The sequence below is a fragment of the Solanum pennellii genome, chromosome 7 (assembly GCF_001406875.1).
Source record: "Solanum pennellii chromosome 7, SPENNV200".
In the NCBI taxonomy this organism is placed as follows: Eukaryota; Viridiplantae; Streptophyta; class Magnoliopsida; order Solanales; family Solanaceae; genus Solanum; species Solanum pennellii.
The window spans coordinates 5,128,386-5,145,040 of NC_028643.1; the positions used below are offsets into that span (position 1 = coordinate 5,128,386).

At 39.7% G+C, this 16,655-nt stretch overlaps 2 protein-coding genes across 2 annotated transcripts; both read left to right on the forward strand.

Moving 5' to 3' along the window:
* The first annotated feature begins 9,325 nt into the window (after positions 1–9,325).
* LOC107024774 lies at positions 9,326–11,449 on the forward strand. The gene has a single exon (XM_015225741.1). The coding sequence runs from the start codon at positions 9,326–9,328 to the stop codon at positions 11,447–11,449; it is 2,124 nt and encodes a 707-aa protein (XP_015081227.1).
* Positions 11,450–15,300: 3,851 nt separating this feature from the next.
* Positions 15,301–16,272, forward strand: LOC107024775 (uncharacterized protein K02A2.6-like). Its single transcript, XM_015225742.1, has one exon. The coding sequence runs from the start codon at positions 15,301–15,303 to the stop codon at positions 16,270–16,272; it is 972 nt and encodes a 323-aa protein (XP_015081228.1).
* The last annotated feature ends 383 nt before the right edge of the window (positions 16,273–16,655 follow it).

Below are 16,655 nucleotides of genomic sequence, written 5' to 3' on the forward strand. Positions count from 1 at the left end.
TTAAATAGTCTAATCTCATGGTTATTCAGAAGAGGATTCATAATTTAAAGTTAATGAGTTCTTCATATCAATTTCTATAAAGTATTAAGTTTTTTAAAAATTATTTAAGATAAATAATGCAGACTTTCTCAAAGAAGTTATTGATTTCATCGGATCGATACTTTCTTCATGTCTCATTGCGCATAAAATAATACATAAATACCAACATAACATAATACATATGTTATAAAATTGGACCAACCCAAAATTGCATTAATTAAATGTATATTATATATAGATTTTATGTTAAAATTAGTTTTACATATATAATAAAAAAAATAGTGGTGTCTTCATGATTTTGTACTGTCAAAATTCATTAATAGATATGGAAAGAATAATTGTCTAGTTTAAATTTTCATATAGTTGTACTTGATTAAATTTGGAAGGTTCTTTAATTCATTTGATGTTAGTTTTGATTTGATTAAATTGAGAAGACCCTTTAATTCATTTAATGTCAATTTTGATGTACATTCTTAGATCAAGAAAAAAAATACCCTATTTTGGAATGGAACATGTGTCATCACACTTTAAATTTACGATCGCGCACGTTTAACGAAAAAATTAAGTACCTTCAAATTGGGAATACTTGAGTGACACAATAGTTGTAAGATGGCAATTGATATCATCCACAATCAGAATTCTACCCTTTTCACTATTTTCTACCTCTATTAATTTTAATTCCCCAAAAACATAAATGATAACAATTGATTGCAAGGTGTTGTAGAGTATTTTCTAAAAGGGAAACACAAACTTAAACAGATGAGCAAAATTTTTTTTTGAAGAGAACACTCCCTAACTATTATATAAACCCTTTAATTAGATTTTAACACATATTTATGTCCTCCAATTTTTAATAAGTATAAATAGATACTAAAAATTGTATGAAATTAAACAAGTAAATACATATATGTCTTACGTGTCATAATACATGTGGGACGTCACATAGGACATAAAATTGTCATGTAGGACGATACTTAAAAATAATATATTTATTTGTTTAATTTTATAAAATTCAGTATTTATTTATGTAAATTAAAAGGTGAAGGACAAATTAACTAAAGTCAAATCAAGGGACATATTTATTTATTACAATGGTAACCATACATTTGTGGCATTCTTTTTGTACTATAATCATCCTTTTGGATTGCTTTGTAGCTTTGTATTTACTTTTTTTTTTGTCCTTATTTGCTCTAATGCAATAAACAACTGACTAAATTAAAAGCTATTTGCCAAATTATGATTTGTATATATCTATGATCTAACCATTGTTGACACCCAATTTCGACCCTCCTCGGTATAAATTAGTTTTCGAGCTTCTTAAATTTCCAAACAATTTAAAATAATTAGTTTTATAAATTTTGCAAAAAATAATAATAATATATGAACTTTATGTTATTTTGAATACTTTTGTCGTTTTTCTTATAATTTTAGATAGCCTATATATTTTACATGATTATGTATGTAGTTGGTATATTTTACGATTTTTTCTCAAAATATTTTAAATTTTAGTAAGTATTCTATTTAACTAATTTATCTTAAATTATGGTTATATTTTGAATCACTATTTTTACAATTAAAATAATTATATTACTAAGATAAAGAAGCTCGTTGATTAATTAATACAAATTCATTTTTTTATTTAAGGTTTAGCCAAATTAATTATCCTAACTTAATTTGACTATTCATTAAATTAACCTCTCTTAAAATTCCAATTCAATTTTGGGCCTTTTTGCAAATTCCCTCTAATTCCCTTTCCAACCTTTTTTTTTATTTTATTTCCGAGGCCCAAATTTTTTAATCAGCAGCCCACTTTAACCCATTTTCCCTTTAATTCATTTAAAGGACCAGATTTGGGCCTACTTCTTTTTCCAATTCCCCTTTTATTTTCCAACCAGCCCATTCCTCCTACCCGGCCCATAATCCCTGAATCCCTAACCCAATTCCCTTCTCCCCCTTTTTCCTTTCGACCCATCACCGACCCGATTCCCCTTCTTCCTCTCCTACACGCATTCCCAAGAAAAAACAGAACATGCGCGTAAAAAGAAATCCCAGAAATTTCGCAACCCATTAGCCGTTTCTCGCGTTGTCTGGCCTTATCCCTCACTCCTCGAGCCGTCCCCCTCCTCTGCAAGTCGTACGAGGGTGTTGGAGTACAGGCCCAGGTGGAGAAATCTCCTTTGTCCATTGTCCTTTGCTTGAAAATTCGATGGTTGCGATAGCTTATTCAGTTGAAGGTTCGTACTTGTTTAGCTGGTGTCCTTATCCTTTGGGTGAAGAGAGGATTTTGAATTCAAAAGGGGACATGGAATCACGAATTTGCCCCAAACCTTCTTTCATTTCCACCCCCCCCCCCACCTTTGACAAATGGCTATATATACTGCCATTTCCTCACTGTTTGAGGGGTTGGTTTTTCTGGCTATTTTCATTGTTACAAAAATACAAACAATCACAAAGAATTGAAGAGAATAAGGCACTAGTTCGGGGGTAATTTACACACTAGAGGTTGAAGGGAACCTATAGAAATCGAATTTGGAAGTGAAAGTTTAGGCCCCAAACGTTGGAACCGGCTTCATTTCAGTCTAAAGTTCCATCCCTTCCTCGTTCTATTCTCATTCCATTACTGTTTCCAGAGTTCATCGCAGTGGTCAAATTTCTATTGTAGTCGTGGAAGGTCGTCTCCTTTACCAGCAAAGTCTCAGTCACTGCTCGGAGAAAGGTAATGCTTCCTTTTATTTACGTCTTGTTTCAGTGTTGAATGTGATGCGATGAATATTGTTGTTTCCTCCGTTTCGTCACTGTTTTGGTTTACTCGTTTCGACTTCTATGCTCTTCTTCGAAAGATTGTTTGATGTGATTGATTCATTGTTGATTGTGACGGGTATGCTTCAACTTTGTTAAGTTCCATTTGGAACTGCTCGTATGCAGTTCTTTGCTTCGATTGTATAGTGTTTAGCTTGAATATGTAAGTTCGAAATGAGTTCTCGTATTGTTTGTCAGATAGTCTTTATTTGCTTGTCTTGAGGATGTTGTGGTGAAGGTTCATGGCAGGTCATTATTTTGAATCAATGTTTGAACTCTCGTAATGAATCTGTTGGCTCAAATTTGGTTCCAGCCATGCTCATTTGCCGTTTAACTCGATTCTGTTGGCTACATCTTCGATGTTTTGATGTTTAGAGACTAAATGAGTTTGAAGTATCTCTGTAAATTCATGTGAATTTAGTTGTTTTTGTTCTTTATGAATTCATATGAACAAGTTTTTTTTTTTTTGCTTTCCTTGAAGTATTTCTTTCTTCCATTTAAATGCACCACTGTTTTAAAGTTCTTCATGGGTTGGGTTATACTTCCAATCGTTTCTTTCTATGCTACTGCTGTAACTAATTCATATTTACAAATCATGTTCTTTCTTTCCCATCAAATGAGTTGCATGTTGGAAACCCCAAACTGATTTTGAACACTGGAGGTTTGTTAAGAAAAAGCAATAAGCATTGTAGTTATGGCATACATGATCAAATCTGGAAAGATAAATGAGTCATTGAGGACTATTTAACAGGAGCATATACACCTTCATGGACAGTGACCTTTGTAGTTGACTGCCTTAATCCGAAGTCCTATAGCGAGTTAAATGAACTGTTTTCTTGCCTAGTTTGATTGATAGTTGGATTATGCGTGATCAAAATTCGTCTGTGTCTTGTGTAGCTGTTTCCTTTCATATTTTGTAGCTCACTTCCTTCATTCTTAATGGTTCCATTTCTGCATTTTTGATTTTGAAGTATTGTTTTTGAAATTTCGAGTAAGCTATATGTTGTCGCTTTCATACATTCAAGCATGCATAGCCGAAGTTTGTAGGATTTTATTTAAGTTATATCTTGCTCCGTCTCCGACTTGCTTTCTAGTTGGGTTTGTTTGTTGTCAATCGCATGGATTATCATAGTTATTTTGTTTACGGGTGACATTAATGTTATGATGTGATATTGAATTCTACCCTCCTGATTCCTTTTCTTTTGTCTTGTTTGTTAGCATGTAAAACTATTCTCGAGTCCTCATGGACCTCACTCCAATTCCTTGCACCTTCTCGTTGAGCCATAAAGGCTCAAAACACCCTTCCCGCGTCAGTCAACCTCCTGAAAGGATGTACGGGTCGGAAAAACCAGCAGAGGCTGCTGGAAAATTACAGTTAGCAGGTGTTGAAGAAAGCTGTATACCAGCTATATACACATGTTATACCCTGATATACAGGTTGAAAGATTTACATGAAGCAAAAATCGAAATCTGGGTTGATAGCAGTCCAGATACACCGCTGAAAAGGAGCTTTCAACTTTCAAGACTGTATACACTGATATAAAGAGACTCTATACCTTAAATAGGTGTAAAAAATATGAATGGCAGGTTAACGTACAGGGACGCCAATTTCAGATAAAATAAAGGAATAGGCAATGAATATGTGCATAGGATACAGCCCGTATACAATTGTATACATCTTTTGGGCGACGATATACAATTGTTAAACAGGTTTAAAAAATGGTACAGGTACAAATACGCAGAAATAATTTGGAAAATACAGGGAAAATAGCGGAAAATGTGTATTCGAACAATGCAGGGCTCAAAAGTCGAAACAGCTGGATTCGATATACACCATATACAGTAGTATACATCTTGTGTATACTTCTTATTTCTTATAGGAAACGGGTCAGGGCCCTTTTCAGCAAAAGTTTTTAATAGGCCAAAAGGCCAATTTGTTTTGCAGGATTTGAATTGTTGAAAAGGGCCCAAATTTAAATAGTTCAATATAGGACAGGTGGGCCAAAGCCCAACTTAAATGATTTTGGGTATCTAGCCTAAAGTCAAATATTATTTTTCTTCTTTATTTATTATTTGTTTGAATTAATTAATATTTTATTAGAATTTTAATAATCTCCTAAAGGGCAGCCATTTTTTATTATTTTAAATTTTACTATTTTATTTACTTATTTTGTTTGCTTTTATCACCATTTAGTTTTCTTTAAGTTAATTTCCTTTAGATGTTTTCCTTTAAAAATAAATAAAAAATGGAATAAAATATGTTTAAATGAATTTTCTCTTTACTTAGTTAAAAAATTTTATTTTAAAAGTCATTTAGTCAAATCATCGGTCAACCGCAAGTTAGTAGGCATCCCGAGGGCCTAACACCTTCTCGGGATGTACATTGAACTTTGAATCTTTTTCACTTGATTTTATCTGTTTTGAATCTTTGAAAATTTTAAATTTTTCTTGATTTTATCAAAAATCAAGTGGCGACTCCTTAATTTGGAAAGTCGATTTTTCTTAAATAATAAGATTAACTAATTTTTCGAAACCGAGTCATCTTCACACCATTTTTACACAAATAATAGTTTATTTTTAAAATAAAACAGAAATGGCGACTCTGCTGGGGATTAATTAAGTTTTAACCACAAGATTTGACTGTTTGACTACTTGTTTTATTTGTTTTATTTGTAATTTGTGCGGAATTGTTTAATTTTTCATAAATTGTCATTGCATTCATAGCATATCATAATTCCGTCAAACGACATTTATTTTATTTCCACAAAAAGGACGATTATGCGGGTTCGTAGTCGTTCGTTAACCAAAATTTTCTCGGGACACCCTGACGAGTTTAGTTGACTACTTGATAGTTAACGATCGTTAATTATCCCAGCCCAAGTAGTCCGCTTGGGTTACCCATTCCACTTTAAATACAACTCACTCTTAGTCAAACTAAGATAAAGCGAAACCCAATCCCGAAAAGTAGCGCATTGGCCTAAGACGACCCAACACCCAAGGAGTGTTGGGCCCGTTAGAAAGACCGCCCTGAGTCCAAAGAGCCTACGACTCGATAGGACGATCATATTTGTGTGTTCTAAAGGATGTATTGCGTGTTTAACTGATAGTTGTATCGGGGGGGTTAAAAATTAACTAGTTGTATGTTTTTGTAGATGTCGAGTCAATTCCTCCATTTCAACATGGTCACCAAGACGCCCGATATTCTTCGCGTATGGTGGGACAACCTCAAAGAGTGTCAAAAGAGAGAAATCTCGATTTACTTGGGTCACCTACCTTCAATAATGGACTTCAAGGTATGGCTCACGTTTATCGAGGTTATCACTAAATTCTGGGACGACGAGAAGATGGTCTTTTGATTCGGAGATGTCGAAATAACGCCCACACTAGAGGAAATTAAAGACTGCCTTGACTCAATTGTGACATGTTGCAAAAGGAAAAATGCCCGATTCATCACATTCTCCTTCCAGATAGGCCAAAGACATATTGTTGCTATTGGATGTAAATTGGTTAGAGACCCACGACATACCACTAATGAGATTTTTCGAGAGATGGGGGCATGACAGTTATTTTAGACTATTCCCGAACGAATTCCACAATCACAATACCTGGAGGCAAACTCAGGCTATTGCTTCTCCGCATGCCTTTTAGGAACTATGGTGTTCCCTAAAGATGAAGAAAAGGAAATCGACACACGGGTAGTGATGGTGGTGAATGCCATGTTCAGAGGAATCGGTAGAAATTCAGAAGAAAAGAAGTATTGTTGTTTGGCCTAGTCATTTTGGCCGACATTTACCGATCCTTAAGTCTGTGTAAAAATGGGTTCCCATTTTTCCAAGGTTGCAACATTCTACTCCAATGGTGGTTGACTGAACATTTATGTAAAAGGGACGACCTCCAGCCACAGGAGTTGGCCAAACCAAGTCAGACTAGTCCTCTTGATAATTACGAGTTCTACCTAAGTGTCCGTAGATTTCCAATTCATACCACCAGGGATGTGTGGGCAAAGGTATTTTATGATTTGAAAGAAGGAGACATACAGTGGATGTTACCGAGCTTCAAGTCCGAGAGGATAGCAGCACAAGGGGACAAACTTTCATTTTTAGTCCTTCCTGGCATCAGAGGATTGCGTCCTTACAACCCAACGAGAGTGATGCGACAATTTGGTAGATTCCAAGTCATACCCGTCCAAGGAGATGCCAGCTCTTTCATTGTCGATTACAACGAGAAGGACAAAATACCTTTCGCTAAGATCATCCTCCAGGAATGGGTCGGGCGTGTCAACATAAAGTGGGAGATGACCGAGAACAGGTATGAAGCTGGGTATGTCGATGAATACAAGACATGGTTGCACAATGATCTGCATGGTGTAGTGAATCCAATACCACGTATGGGTCAAAGAATTGAAGACGTACAGACAAGGCTTCAGATTCATGCATACCATTTTCAGCAAGAGTGGTACCGAAGGGAACAAGAATTTCAAAAGAGGGAGCAAGAATTTCAACAAAGGGAGCGAGAGTACCAACTTCGAGAGTTAGAAAGTCAGAGGGTTTTGGATGTGACGTCACAGGAGTTAGCCGACACAAGGGCTTGTCTGATAAATTTTGACACTATTCTGGATGAGCAGATGAACACTTTACGAGCCGTACCAACATCTTCCAAAGCTGTGTTCGCTGAGCCGTACGTGTTCACCAGTAAGTGCATTATCCGCGAAGAAGTAGAGAAGGCTAGAAGAGGAGCTGAACCATCAACCTTTTGACTCCCCTGCGTGGGATTTTTTTATATATGTATTCGCATTACATCCCTTTCCTAAAACGTACCCCGTTTGATTAAATTATGTAATGAACGCTATGATATTTAGTGAAATTTATTTTCGGGATACAATTATTTTTTAATGGCGCAATACATCCTTCAGATCGCTAGGCCTACCCTTGGCACAAAAGGGTCACATGCATGTTTAGGACGCGATATGTGTGTTTAACTGCTTATGTGTTATGTTGCAATGAATGAGGATATCATTAACTCACTCCTGCCCAGAAATTGCCAAAATATACAGAAGCCACTATTGTAAAATGTCCGACCAAGGTTTTCAAGTCTTAAGTTTCTCACCCAAAAAAAGATCTCCTCCTATACCACAAATCCTCAAAACTGTTCCATCGTCTCAGGAAAGGCAAAATTACCGCTATGGACAAGGGCAAGAACATCCAGATGGAACTCACTGAAGAAGAGCTACAGAGAAGGATCGAGCGTATCACTCGGTAAATTCAAAAAACCAAGGAAGAAGGGCTCAGAGTTGACATGGCCACAACAATTTACAAAGCTGCAACCGTGACATCGGATGAGGATTTGGCATCGCAGATAAAAAGAAAGAAAGAGGTTGAGATGGAGACCGAAAGCTTGAGAAAGAAGTTGTACATGCTTCGTTTGAAGGTGCACGAAGTAAAGGCGAGACAGGGAAAGATAGATGTGGAGACCGCCGTTCTGTTAGCCAAAAGTGCGTTACTTGATAAGGAATTGACAACCCATAGCAACCTGAACGGCGGAAAATACCTCGCCTGTGAACAGGGAGCAGACAACAATGGCCCTGACAACGATCACCCCGAATTGACTGAGGAGGATGAGGAGGAGGAAATCGTCTACAAGCCTTCATTTCTAGGTCGTCTGAAAGGAAGAGAGTGACGCTGCAACAAGAAAAGAAATGACTAACGTGTCGTCGTCATGTTATCGTTTGAGAATTCTACTGTTGTTTTTCAATTTTCTTGTAATCGTAATGAAGGAATGAATGAAAATATTTCATCCTAAACTCGAACTACGTTGGGCCTGAATTCTCCCTGTGAGATACGTAGGAAGCCTCTCCCGGCCCAGCCCCTATCTTTAAAAATTTTCATTCTCCTTCATGTTACGAAAGATACGAATATCAGATCAACAGACATCAAAAGCAGCTCCAAGAAGACCATAACTCAACGTGATTTAGCCTTCACGGGACAGTGTCAAAAAAAACAAGCAAATTCCTGCTTTGTTAAAAAATGTATAATTGTCCTCACTCATGGGTTAAAGATATCCACAAACAAAGCAACTTGTGTGTTTATCTGCTCTCTGTGTGATATTATGCATTTTGTACTCTGAATCTGCACTGACAAATCTGTCTTTAAGTTGTTTCACTTCTCAGGTACTTTTTAACTGGTCTGTGTCGATTAAAGCTGGCAGATCATCCTTACTTCACCAAATCGAAAGATCCTACAGATTCCTTCCCTAGACCAAATTCAGACAAAGAAAAGACAATTATGGGAGACAACAACGACGAAGTGAGTCTTACTGACGTTGTGGTGGCTCAGCCCACTGTAGCAGAATATAACGAATTGATCATGCAACTGATGCAACAGATTGCTGAAATGAAAGTTAAAATGCAACGAAGACAGGATAGCCTCCACCTGGATTTGGTCCAAATATTGCTGATGCAAGACCTCCAATCTACTTCCCTTCATCAAACATGAATCCAACTCAGAACCAGCTTTCTAAACTTGTGTATAATTCGTCTGTGATAGATCTGACAACCCAAAACCCCCAATACACTTTTGTATCTTACCAAACTCCTTCACCTCTTCCAAATAACCACCCTCAAATGACACCCCATCCTCAGAATACTCAAACTGCCTTCAATCCCCAAACAACTCATCCCTATTTAAGTCAGAACACCAATCCTCAGGCCTACCCACAAAACTACCAGACCGCCCAAAACGCTCTAAGTCCCTCTATAGCTCCACCCCTCCCAAAAAGAGCCACCTTCCAAGTTCCCGTTCCTACCGAGCATGAGGTGCACGGTTCTGAGTTGGATCACTATGAAGAACATGAAAGAGAATGGAAGGCAAAGGAGGAAGCAAAGATCGATATAAAGGAGGAAATCAAAAGGGCTATGAAAGATCTACAGTGCATCCCAGACATCGTTGGACTCAGTTACGATGATTTGTGCATCCACCCAGATTTGAACCTTCCCGAAGGATTCAAAATCCCAAAGTTTGACACCTTCGGAGATGTAGGCAATCCCATGGCTCATCTGAGAGCGTATTGTGACCAGCTCGTGGGAGTTGGCAGGGATGAGGCCTTGTTGATGCGGCTTTTCAGCCAAAGTCTATGTGGGGAGGCCCTCGAGTGGTTTACTTCACACGAAACCAGGCAGTGGCCGAGTTGGAATGCGTTAACTAAAGACTTCATTGACCGATTCGCCTATAATGTCGAAATAGTTTCNTCGATATTCNCTCTAGAGAAGATGAAGCAGAAACCAACTGAAAGCTATAGGGAATTTGCCTATAGATGGAGGAAAGAAGCAGCTAGGGTAAGGCCGTCCATGACCGAGAAAGAGATTGTGGAAGTGTTTGTGCGGGTGCAGGAGCCTAAGTACTATGATAGAATCATGTTGCTAGTCGGAGCTAAATTCGTCATGATAGTCAAAGTTGGTGAGACTATCGAAGATGGTTTGAAATCGGGGAAGATAGCCCGTGTATCCGCGTTACCTCGGTCTTCAGGATTGATAAGGAAGAGAAGAGAGGAAGTTGCCGCTGTCTCGTATGGGAAAAGAAAAAATCTCAGAAACACGTCGCGTTCCCAAGATTGCTCCAGGCCTTTACCAAAGTCTCACCAAGCCTACTACCCGCAATCCAATTATCCCAACAACCACAATACTGCCCTCACCTATCCAAATGCTCAAATTTTGTCATACAAAAGTCCACCCCCAAATCTCCAAAAAATTTCCCCCATGTACCCAAATTACCCTCAACCTTACCAAATTCCAACTCCCTATCAGAATATTGCTCCCAACTGTGCCAATGCACAGTCGATCTACCGAGCGCCCTCGCCCATTTATCAAGTCCAAGCTCCAATTTATCAAAACCCTCTCCCGAATTACCAGGCTCCAGTGCCAAATTATCAAACAAACCCTTATCCTAGAAGCCAAGTTCCTCGTCTGAATACCCGAAATTATCAACAGGTGCCTCCCCCTCAGCAAAGCGGTTATGATCCTTCCCGTCCGAGATTTGAAAAAAGGCCTTCAAGGAACTTTACCGCACTTGCTGAAATCCGGACCAAACTATTTGAGAGACTAGCCGTAGCTGGATACATCCACCCTGTGGGGCCCAAGCCCGTGGATGTCAACTCAAAGTTCTACAAGCCATATCAAAGATGTGCTTATCACTCCAATAGTGTTGGACATGACACGGAAGATTGCATCAACCTTAAGCACAAAATCCAAGACCTGATCGATGAGGAGGTAGTTTCTCTTCAACCGGCGGCGCGAAACGTCAATACGAATCCGTTTCCAAATCATGGAGGTGGCAATGTTAATATGATTGAAACGGGTGAAGATGGGTGTGGAACAAAGATGATTACTCCTATTGTGCATGAGGACTTGGAAAGTGATGTCGCTTCTTTAAGCGTCAGGGAAAGGAGAGAGTTTGTTATACTGACACCTGCAAAGGTTGTTGCCTTGGTGCCTTCGGAAACTCTCGTCAAGCCCAAATTTGTCATTGAAAATGCTGTAGCCCAAGGCATGACCAGGTCCGGAAGGTGCTACACTCCTGATGAGCTTTTATCTCGGAGGACAGAAGAAGGACTATGCTAAGAGGTAGAAGAGTATTAGAGAAGGATGCAACCAAAGGACTATTCCATTTTCAAACATTTAGAGAAGACTTCGGCTCAGATCTCCATGTGGGCCCTGCTGATGAGCTCTCAGTCCCACAGGCAGGCCTTAATGAAAGCTCTTGATGATACATATGTACCCTCAGGTACAAGTAGTGATAACGTGGCTGCCATGATTCATCAAGTTATTCGGGGGTACCGGATCAACTATGTGACAATGAGTTGCCAGTCAAAGGAAGATCACACAACAAAGCGTTGCACATTACCGTGATATGTCATGACAAGGTTGTCAACCGTGTTTTGGTAGATGATGGATCCGGTTTCAATATCTGCCCATTGTTGACGTTGAGGAACCTAAATTTTGACCTCGGGAAAGTGGAGCAGAACCAGGTTAATGTAAGAGCGTTTGATGGTGTTCAAAGAGACACATTAGGGGCAGTGAATTTGACCCTTCAAATGGGCCCCGCAGAGTTCAACGCACAATTCCAAGTATTGGACATAGACACCAGCTACAACCTTCTTTTGGGAAGGCCGTTTATCCACATGGCGGGAGCCGTCCCCTCTACTCTTCATCAAATGATGAAGCTTGTATGGAAAAATGAAGAGTTAGTGATTCACGGCCAGGGAAGTCACTCGGGCAAGCAAGTGTCGGTCATTGATGAGATGCCGCAAGGTGCAGACTTTTACACAGTGGAGCTGGTGAATGCCACCGATGAAGATTTGGCCCCACAGACCCCCATGCCAGCCGTATACAAAATGATAGCCACGGTGATGTTGCAAAATGGTTTCGGGCCAGGTTTCGGATTGGGAAGAGATTCCCAAGGAATTATTGAGCCTGTTCCGATCCTTGTTAAGGGATCCAGATATGGTTTGGGGTACATCCCCACAGATGATGACATGAAGATGAAGAAGAAAAGGGATCAAGAGTTGGCTAAGCCGATCCCGCATTTGTATCAATCCTTTCCAATCCGGGAGTATGACGAGCCTGAAGACTTTGGGGAAGGAATCTGTGACCTCTTCGAAGAGATCAATGTTGTTGTTGAGGAGGAGGTCGAGTTAGCTGGTATTCGTGATGCTGAACCAGGGGAGGTGTTGCAGAACTGGACTTCCACGCCGATCCTGATGTCCCGAACTCTTTGGTAGAAAGGAGTTATTTTATGCACACTAAAATCGATGGTTGTCCGAAAGAGGCCCGAGACTCACCATTTCTTCATTTTTCTCAACTGTTCAATTTTCGAATTTCTGTTGTGATGTTCAAAAAGGCAACATGGCCCCCATGCCATGGACAAAGTTTGCATTGTTTTAAATGAAAGCCTCTTTATTTTTAACTTTATTCATTTAACTGTTTGTTATACTTTACGTTCCTAATTTTGTCTATTTATGATTTCAGTAACATAAGTTACCGACCCGCCAATCTCATGTCATGTCACGAGCTAAATGAACAAAATGAGACGAATGACAACAAGGTTGACGATTGTTAAGAAGAAAGTGGGGAACCAAATTACGTCGCCGAGGAATTTTGACAGTTCGAGAATCAACATAAACTAAACCTAGAGGAAATGGAAACAGTGAATTTGGGAGATTCGGAATGTGTCAAAGAGGTTAAGATAAACCTTCTCCTAAATAAGATCAAGAAGGAGAGACTGGTTCATTTGCTTGCCGAATATAGTGATGTGTTTGTTTGGGAAGTCGGTGATATGCAAGGGTTGAGTGCTGATGTCGTATCTCATAAGCTACCGATCAACCTAGGGTTCGAGCCGGTGAAGCAAAAAACTTGAAAGCTTAATCCTGAACTGAGTTTGAAGATTAAGGAAGAAATCACCAAGCAAATAGAGTCCCGATTGGTGGAAGTAACACAATATCCAACTTGGTTGGCCAACGTCGTTCCGGTCGCCAAGAAAGATGGAAAAATCAGGATCTGTGTTGACTATAGAGATCTCAACAAGGCTAGTCTGAAGGATAATTTTCCGTTGCCGAATATTCATATTTTGATTGACAATTGTGCCAAACATGAGATGCAGTCATATGTGGACTATTACGCAGGTTATCACCAAATTTTGATGAATGAAGAAGACACGGAAAAAACGGCTTTCCTTACACCTTGGGGCGTATATCACTACAGGGTGATACCGTTCGGCCTCAAGAACGCCGGTGCCACCTACATGAGAGCCATGATGACTATTTTCCACGACATGATTCATAAGGAGATTGATGTGTACGTGGATGACATCATAATCAAATCCCGTGAAAGTTCGGATCACTTGACACACCTGAGAAAATTCTTTGAACGCTTGCGTCGTTATAACTTCAAGTTAAATCCCCCCAAGTGCTCTTTTGGAGTCCCAGCTGGGAAGTTGTTGGGATTTATAGTCAGCAGAAGGGGTATTGAGCTTGACCCCTCCAAGATTAAAGCAATTCAAAAGTTATCTCCACCGAAAACGAGAAAAGAGGTGATGAGTTTCTTATGGAGGTTAAGCTATATCAGTCGGTTTATAGCACAATGAACAGTGGTGTGTGAGCCTATTTTCAAGTTGCTGAAGAAAGACGCCCCGACTAAGTGGACTAAGCTACTTGTCCAACCCACCGGTTTTGGTTCCTCCGAGAGAAGGGAGTCCTTTGTTGCTGTACTTGTCTGTTTCAGATAGTGCCTTCGGATGCGTACTTGGTCAACACGACAAGATAGGAAAAAAGGAAAAGGCTATCTACTACATAAGCAAGAAGTTTACTCCATACGAGTCTCTTTACACTTTGCTGGAGAGAACGTGTTGTGCTCTGACGTGGCTTGCCCAGAAATTGAGACACTATTTGTCTTCGTATACTACATATCTCATTTCCAGAATGGATCCATTGAAGTACATTTTCCAGAAAGCGATGCCGACCAGGAAATTAGCTAAATGGCAAATGCTGTTGAGTGAGTTTGATATCGTGTATGTGACTCAAAAGGCAATAAAGGCACAAGCTTTGGCAGATCATCTTGCAGAAAATCCTGTTGATGATGAATACGAATCACTCAAAACTTATTTTCACGATGAAGAAGTGTCATTTGTGGGTGAAGACATTTCTGAAGCATACCCAGGTTGGAGATTATTTTTTGACGGAGCGGTAAATCATCAAGGTAAAGGTATCGGAGCAGTCTTAGTGTCAGAATCTGGTCAACACTATCCCATGGCAGCTAAGCTCCGATTTAATTGCACAAACAACATGGCCGAATATGAAGCTTGTATTCTTGGTTTGAAAATGGCCATCGACATGAATGTTTACGAGTTATTGGTCATTGGAGACTCAGATCTCTTGATTCATCAAGTTCAAGGTGAATGGGCTGTGAAGAACCCGAAGATTATACCTTATGTACAGTATGTGCAAAAGCTGTGCAAAAGGTTTCGCAAGATCGAGTTCAGACATACTCCCAGAATACAGAATGAATTGGCCGATGCTCTTGCCACCATCGCTTCGATGAACAAACATCCGGATACAAATTATATTGATCCGCTGGATATAGAGTTGAAGGAACGTCCAGTCCATTGTTCACATGTTGAATCAGAACCAGACGATTTACCTCGGTATTTTGACATAAAGAGGTACTTGGAGTCTGGGACATATCGTGAAGACGCTACGACCAATCAGAAGAAGTCGATACGCCGTATGGCTCTCAATTTCTTCCTAAGTGGAGAAGTCCTGTATAGGAGAACTCCAGATTTGGGTCTTCTAAGATGTGTGGATGCTGATGAAGCTGTGAGGCTTATTGAACAGATACATGCCGAAATTTGTGGTACACATATGAATGGGCTCACTTTGGCAAGAAAGATTCTACGAGCCGGGTAATTCTGGATGACTATGGAGAATGACTGTTGCGAATTCGTGCGAAAATGCCAAGGATGTCAAGTGCACGGTGATTTGATACGAGTGCCACCTCACGAGCTTAATGCTATGAGCTCACCTTGGCCATTTGTAGCTTGGGGAATGGATGTCATTGTTCCTATAGAGCTAGCCGCTTCTAATGGACACAGATTTATCTTGGTTGCCATTGATTATTTCACCAAGTGGGTGGAAGCAGTTTCTTACAAGTCGGCAACCAAGAAAGTGGTGGCCGATTTTGTCCGCAACAATCTGATATGCAGATTTGGAGTGCCAGAATCCATCATTACTGATAACGGTGCAAATCTCAACAGTCATTTGATGAGAGAGATATGTGAGCAATTTAAGATTATTCATCGGAATTCAACTGCTTATCGCCCTAAAAAGAACGGAGCTGTAGAGGCCGCCAACAAGAATATCAAAAAGATTTTGAGGAAAATGATTGACAAACATCGAGGTTGGCATGAAATGTTGCCATATGCTTTACTGGGTTATCGAACGACGGTCAGAACATCGACTGGTGCTACTCCATACGTGCTAGTATATGGAACAGAAGCAATTTTACTTGCTGAAGTTGAGATACCGTCCTTGAGAATCATCCAAGAAGCTGAAGTGAGTAACGCTAAATGGGTTAGCAAACGGATTGACCAACTAATTTTGATTGATGAGAAGAGAATGGATGGAGTCTGCCATGGCCAGTTATATAGACAGAGAATGACTCGTGCCTTTCACAAGAGAGTAAGAGCGAGAAATTTTGGAGTTGGCCAGTTGGTTCTTAAGCGTATTTTCCCTCATCAAGACGAGTACAAAGGAAAGTTCGCACCAAACTGGCAAGGTCCTTACATGGTTCGTAAAGTATTATCTGGAGGTGCTTTGGTCCTGTCAGAGATGAATGGAAGTGTATGGCCTAAACCTATCAACTCAGATGCCGTCAAGAGATACTACGTGTGAAGCTTCATTTTGCACTTCTGTTATTTACTTGTAATCATTCTGTTTGCTTGTATTTGTTTGCTTAAATTCTTATCCCTTTTGTAATGAACTAAGTCTGACCTGAATTCTCGAGAACGAGATACGTAGGCGGCCTATGTCGGCTTCGGTCACCCCATTTATCCCCTTTAATTATTTTTTGTATCTGAACTACGTTCGACTTGAATTCTCAAGAATGAGATACGTAGGCGGCCTTTGTCGGCCTCGGTCGGTTTCTTTGTAAATTTTATTCTTGTTAACCTTTAAGGGGAACTACGTTTGACCTGATTCCTGCCTCAACGGGATACGTAGGCGCCACAAGGGTTCGGTCATATCTCCCGTAAGATTTCTATTCCCCTTTACAATAG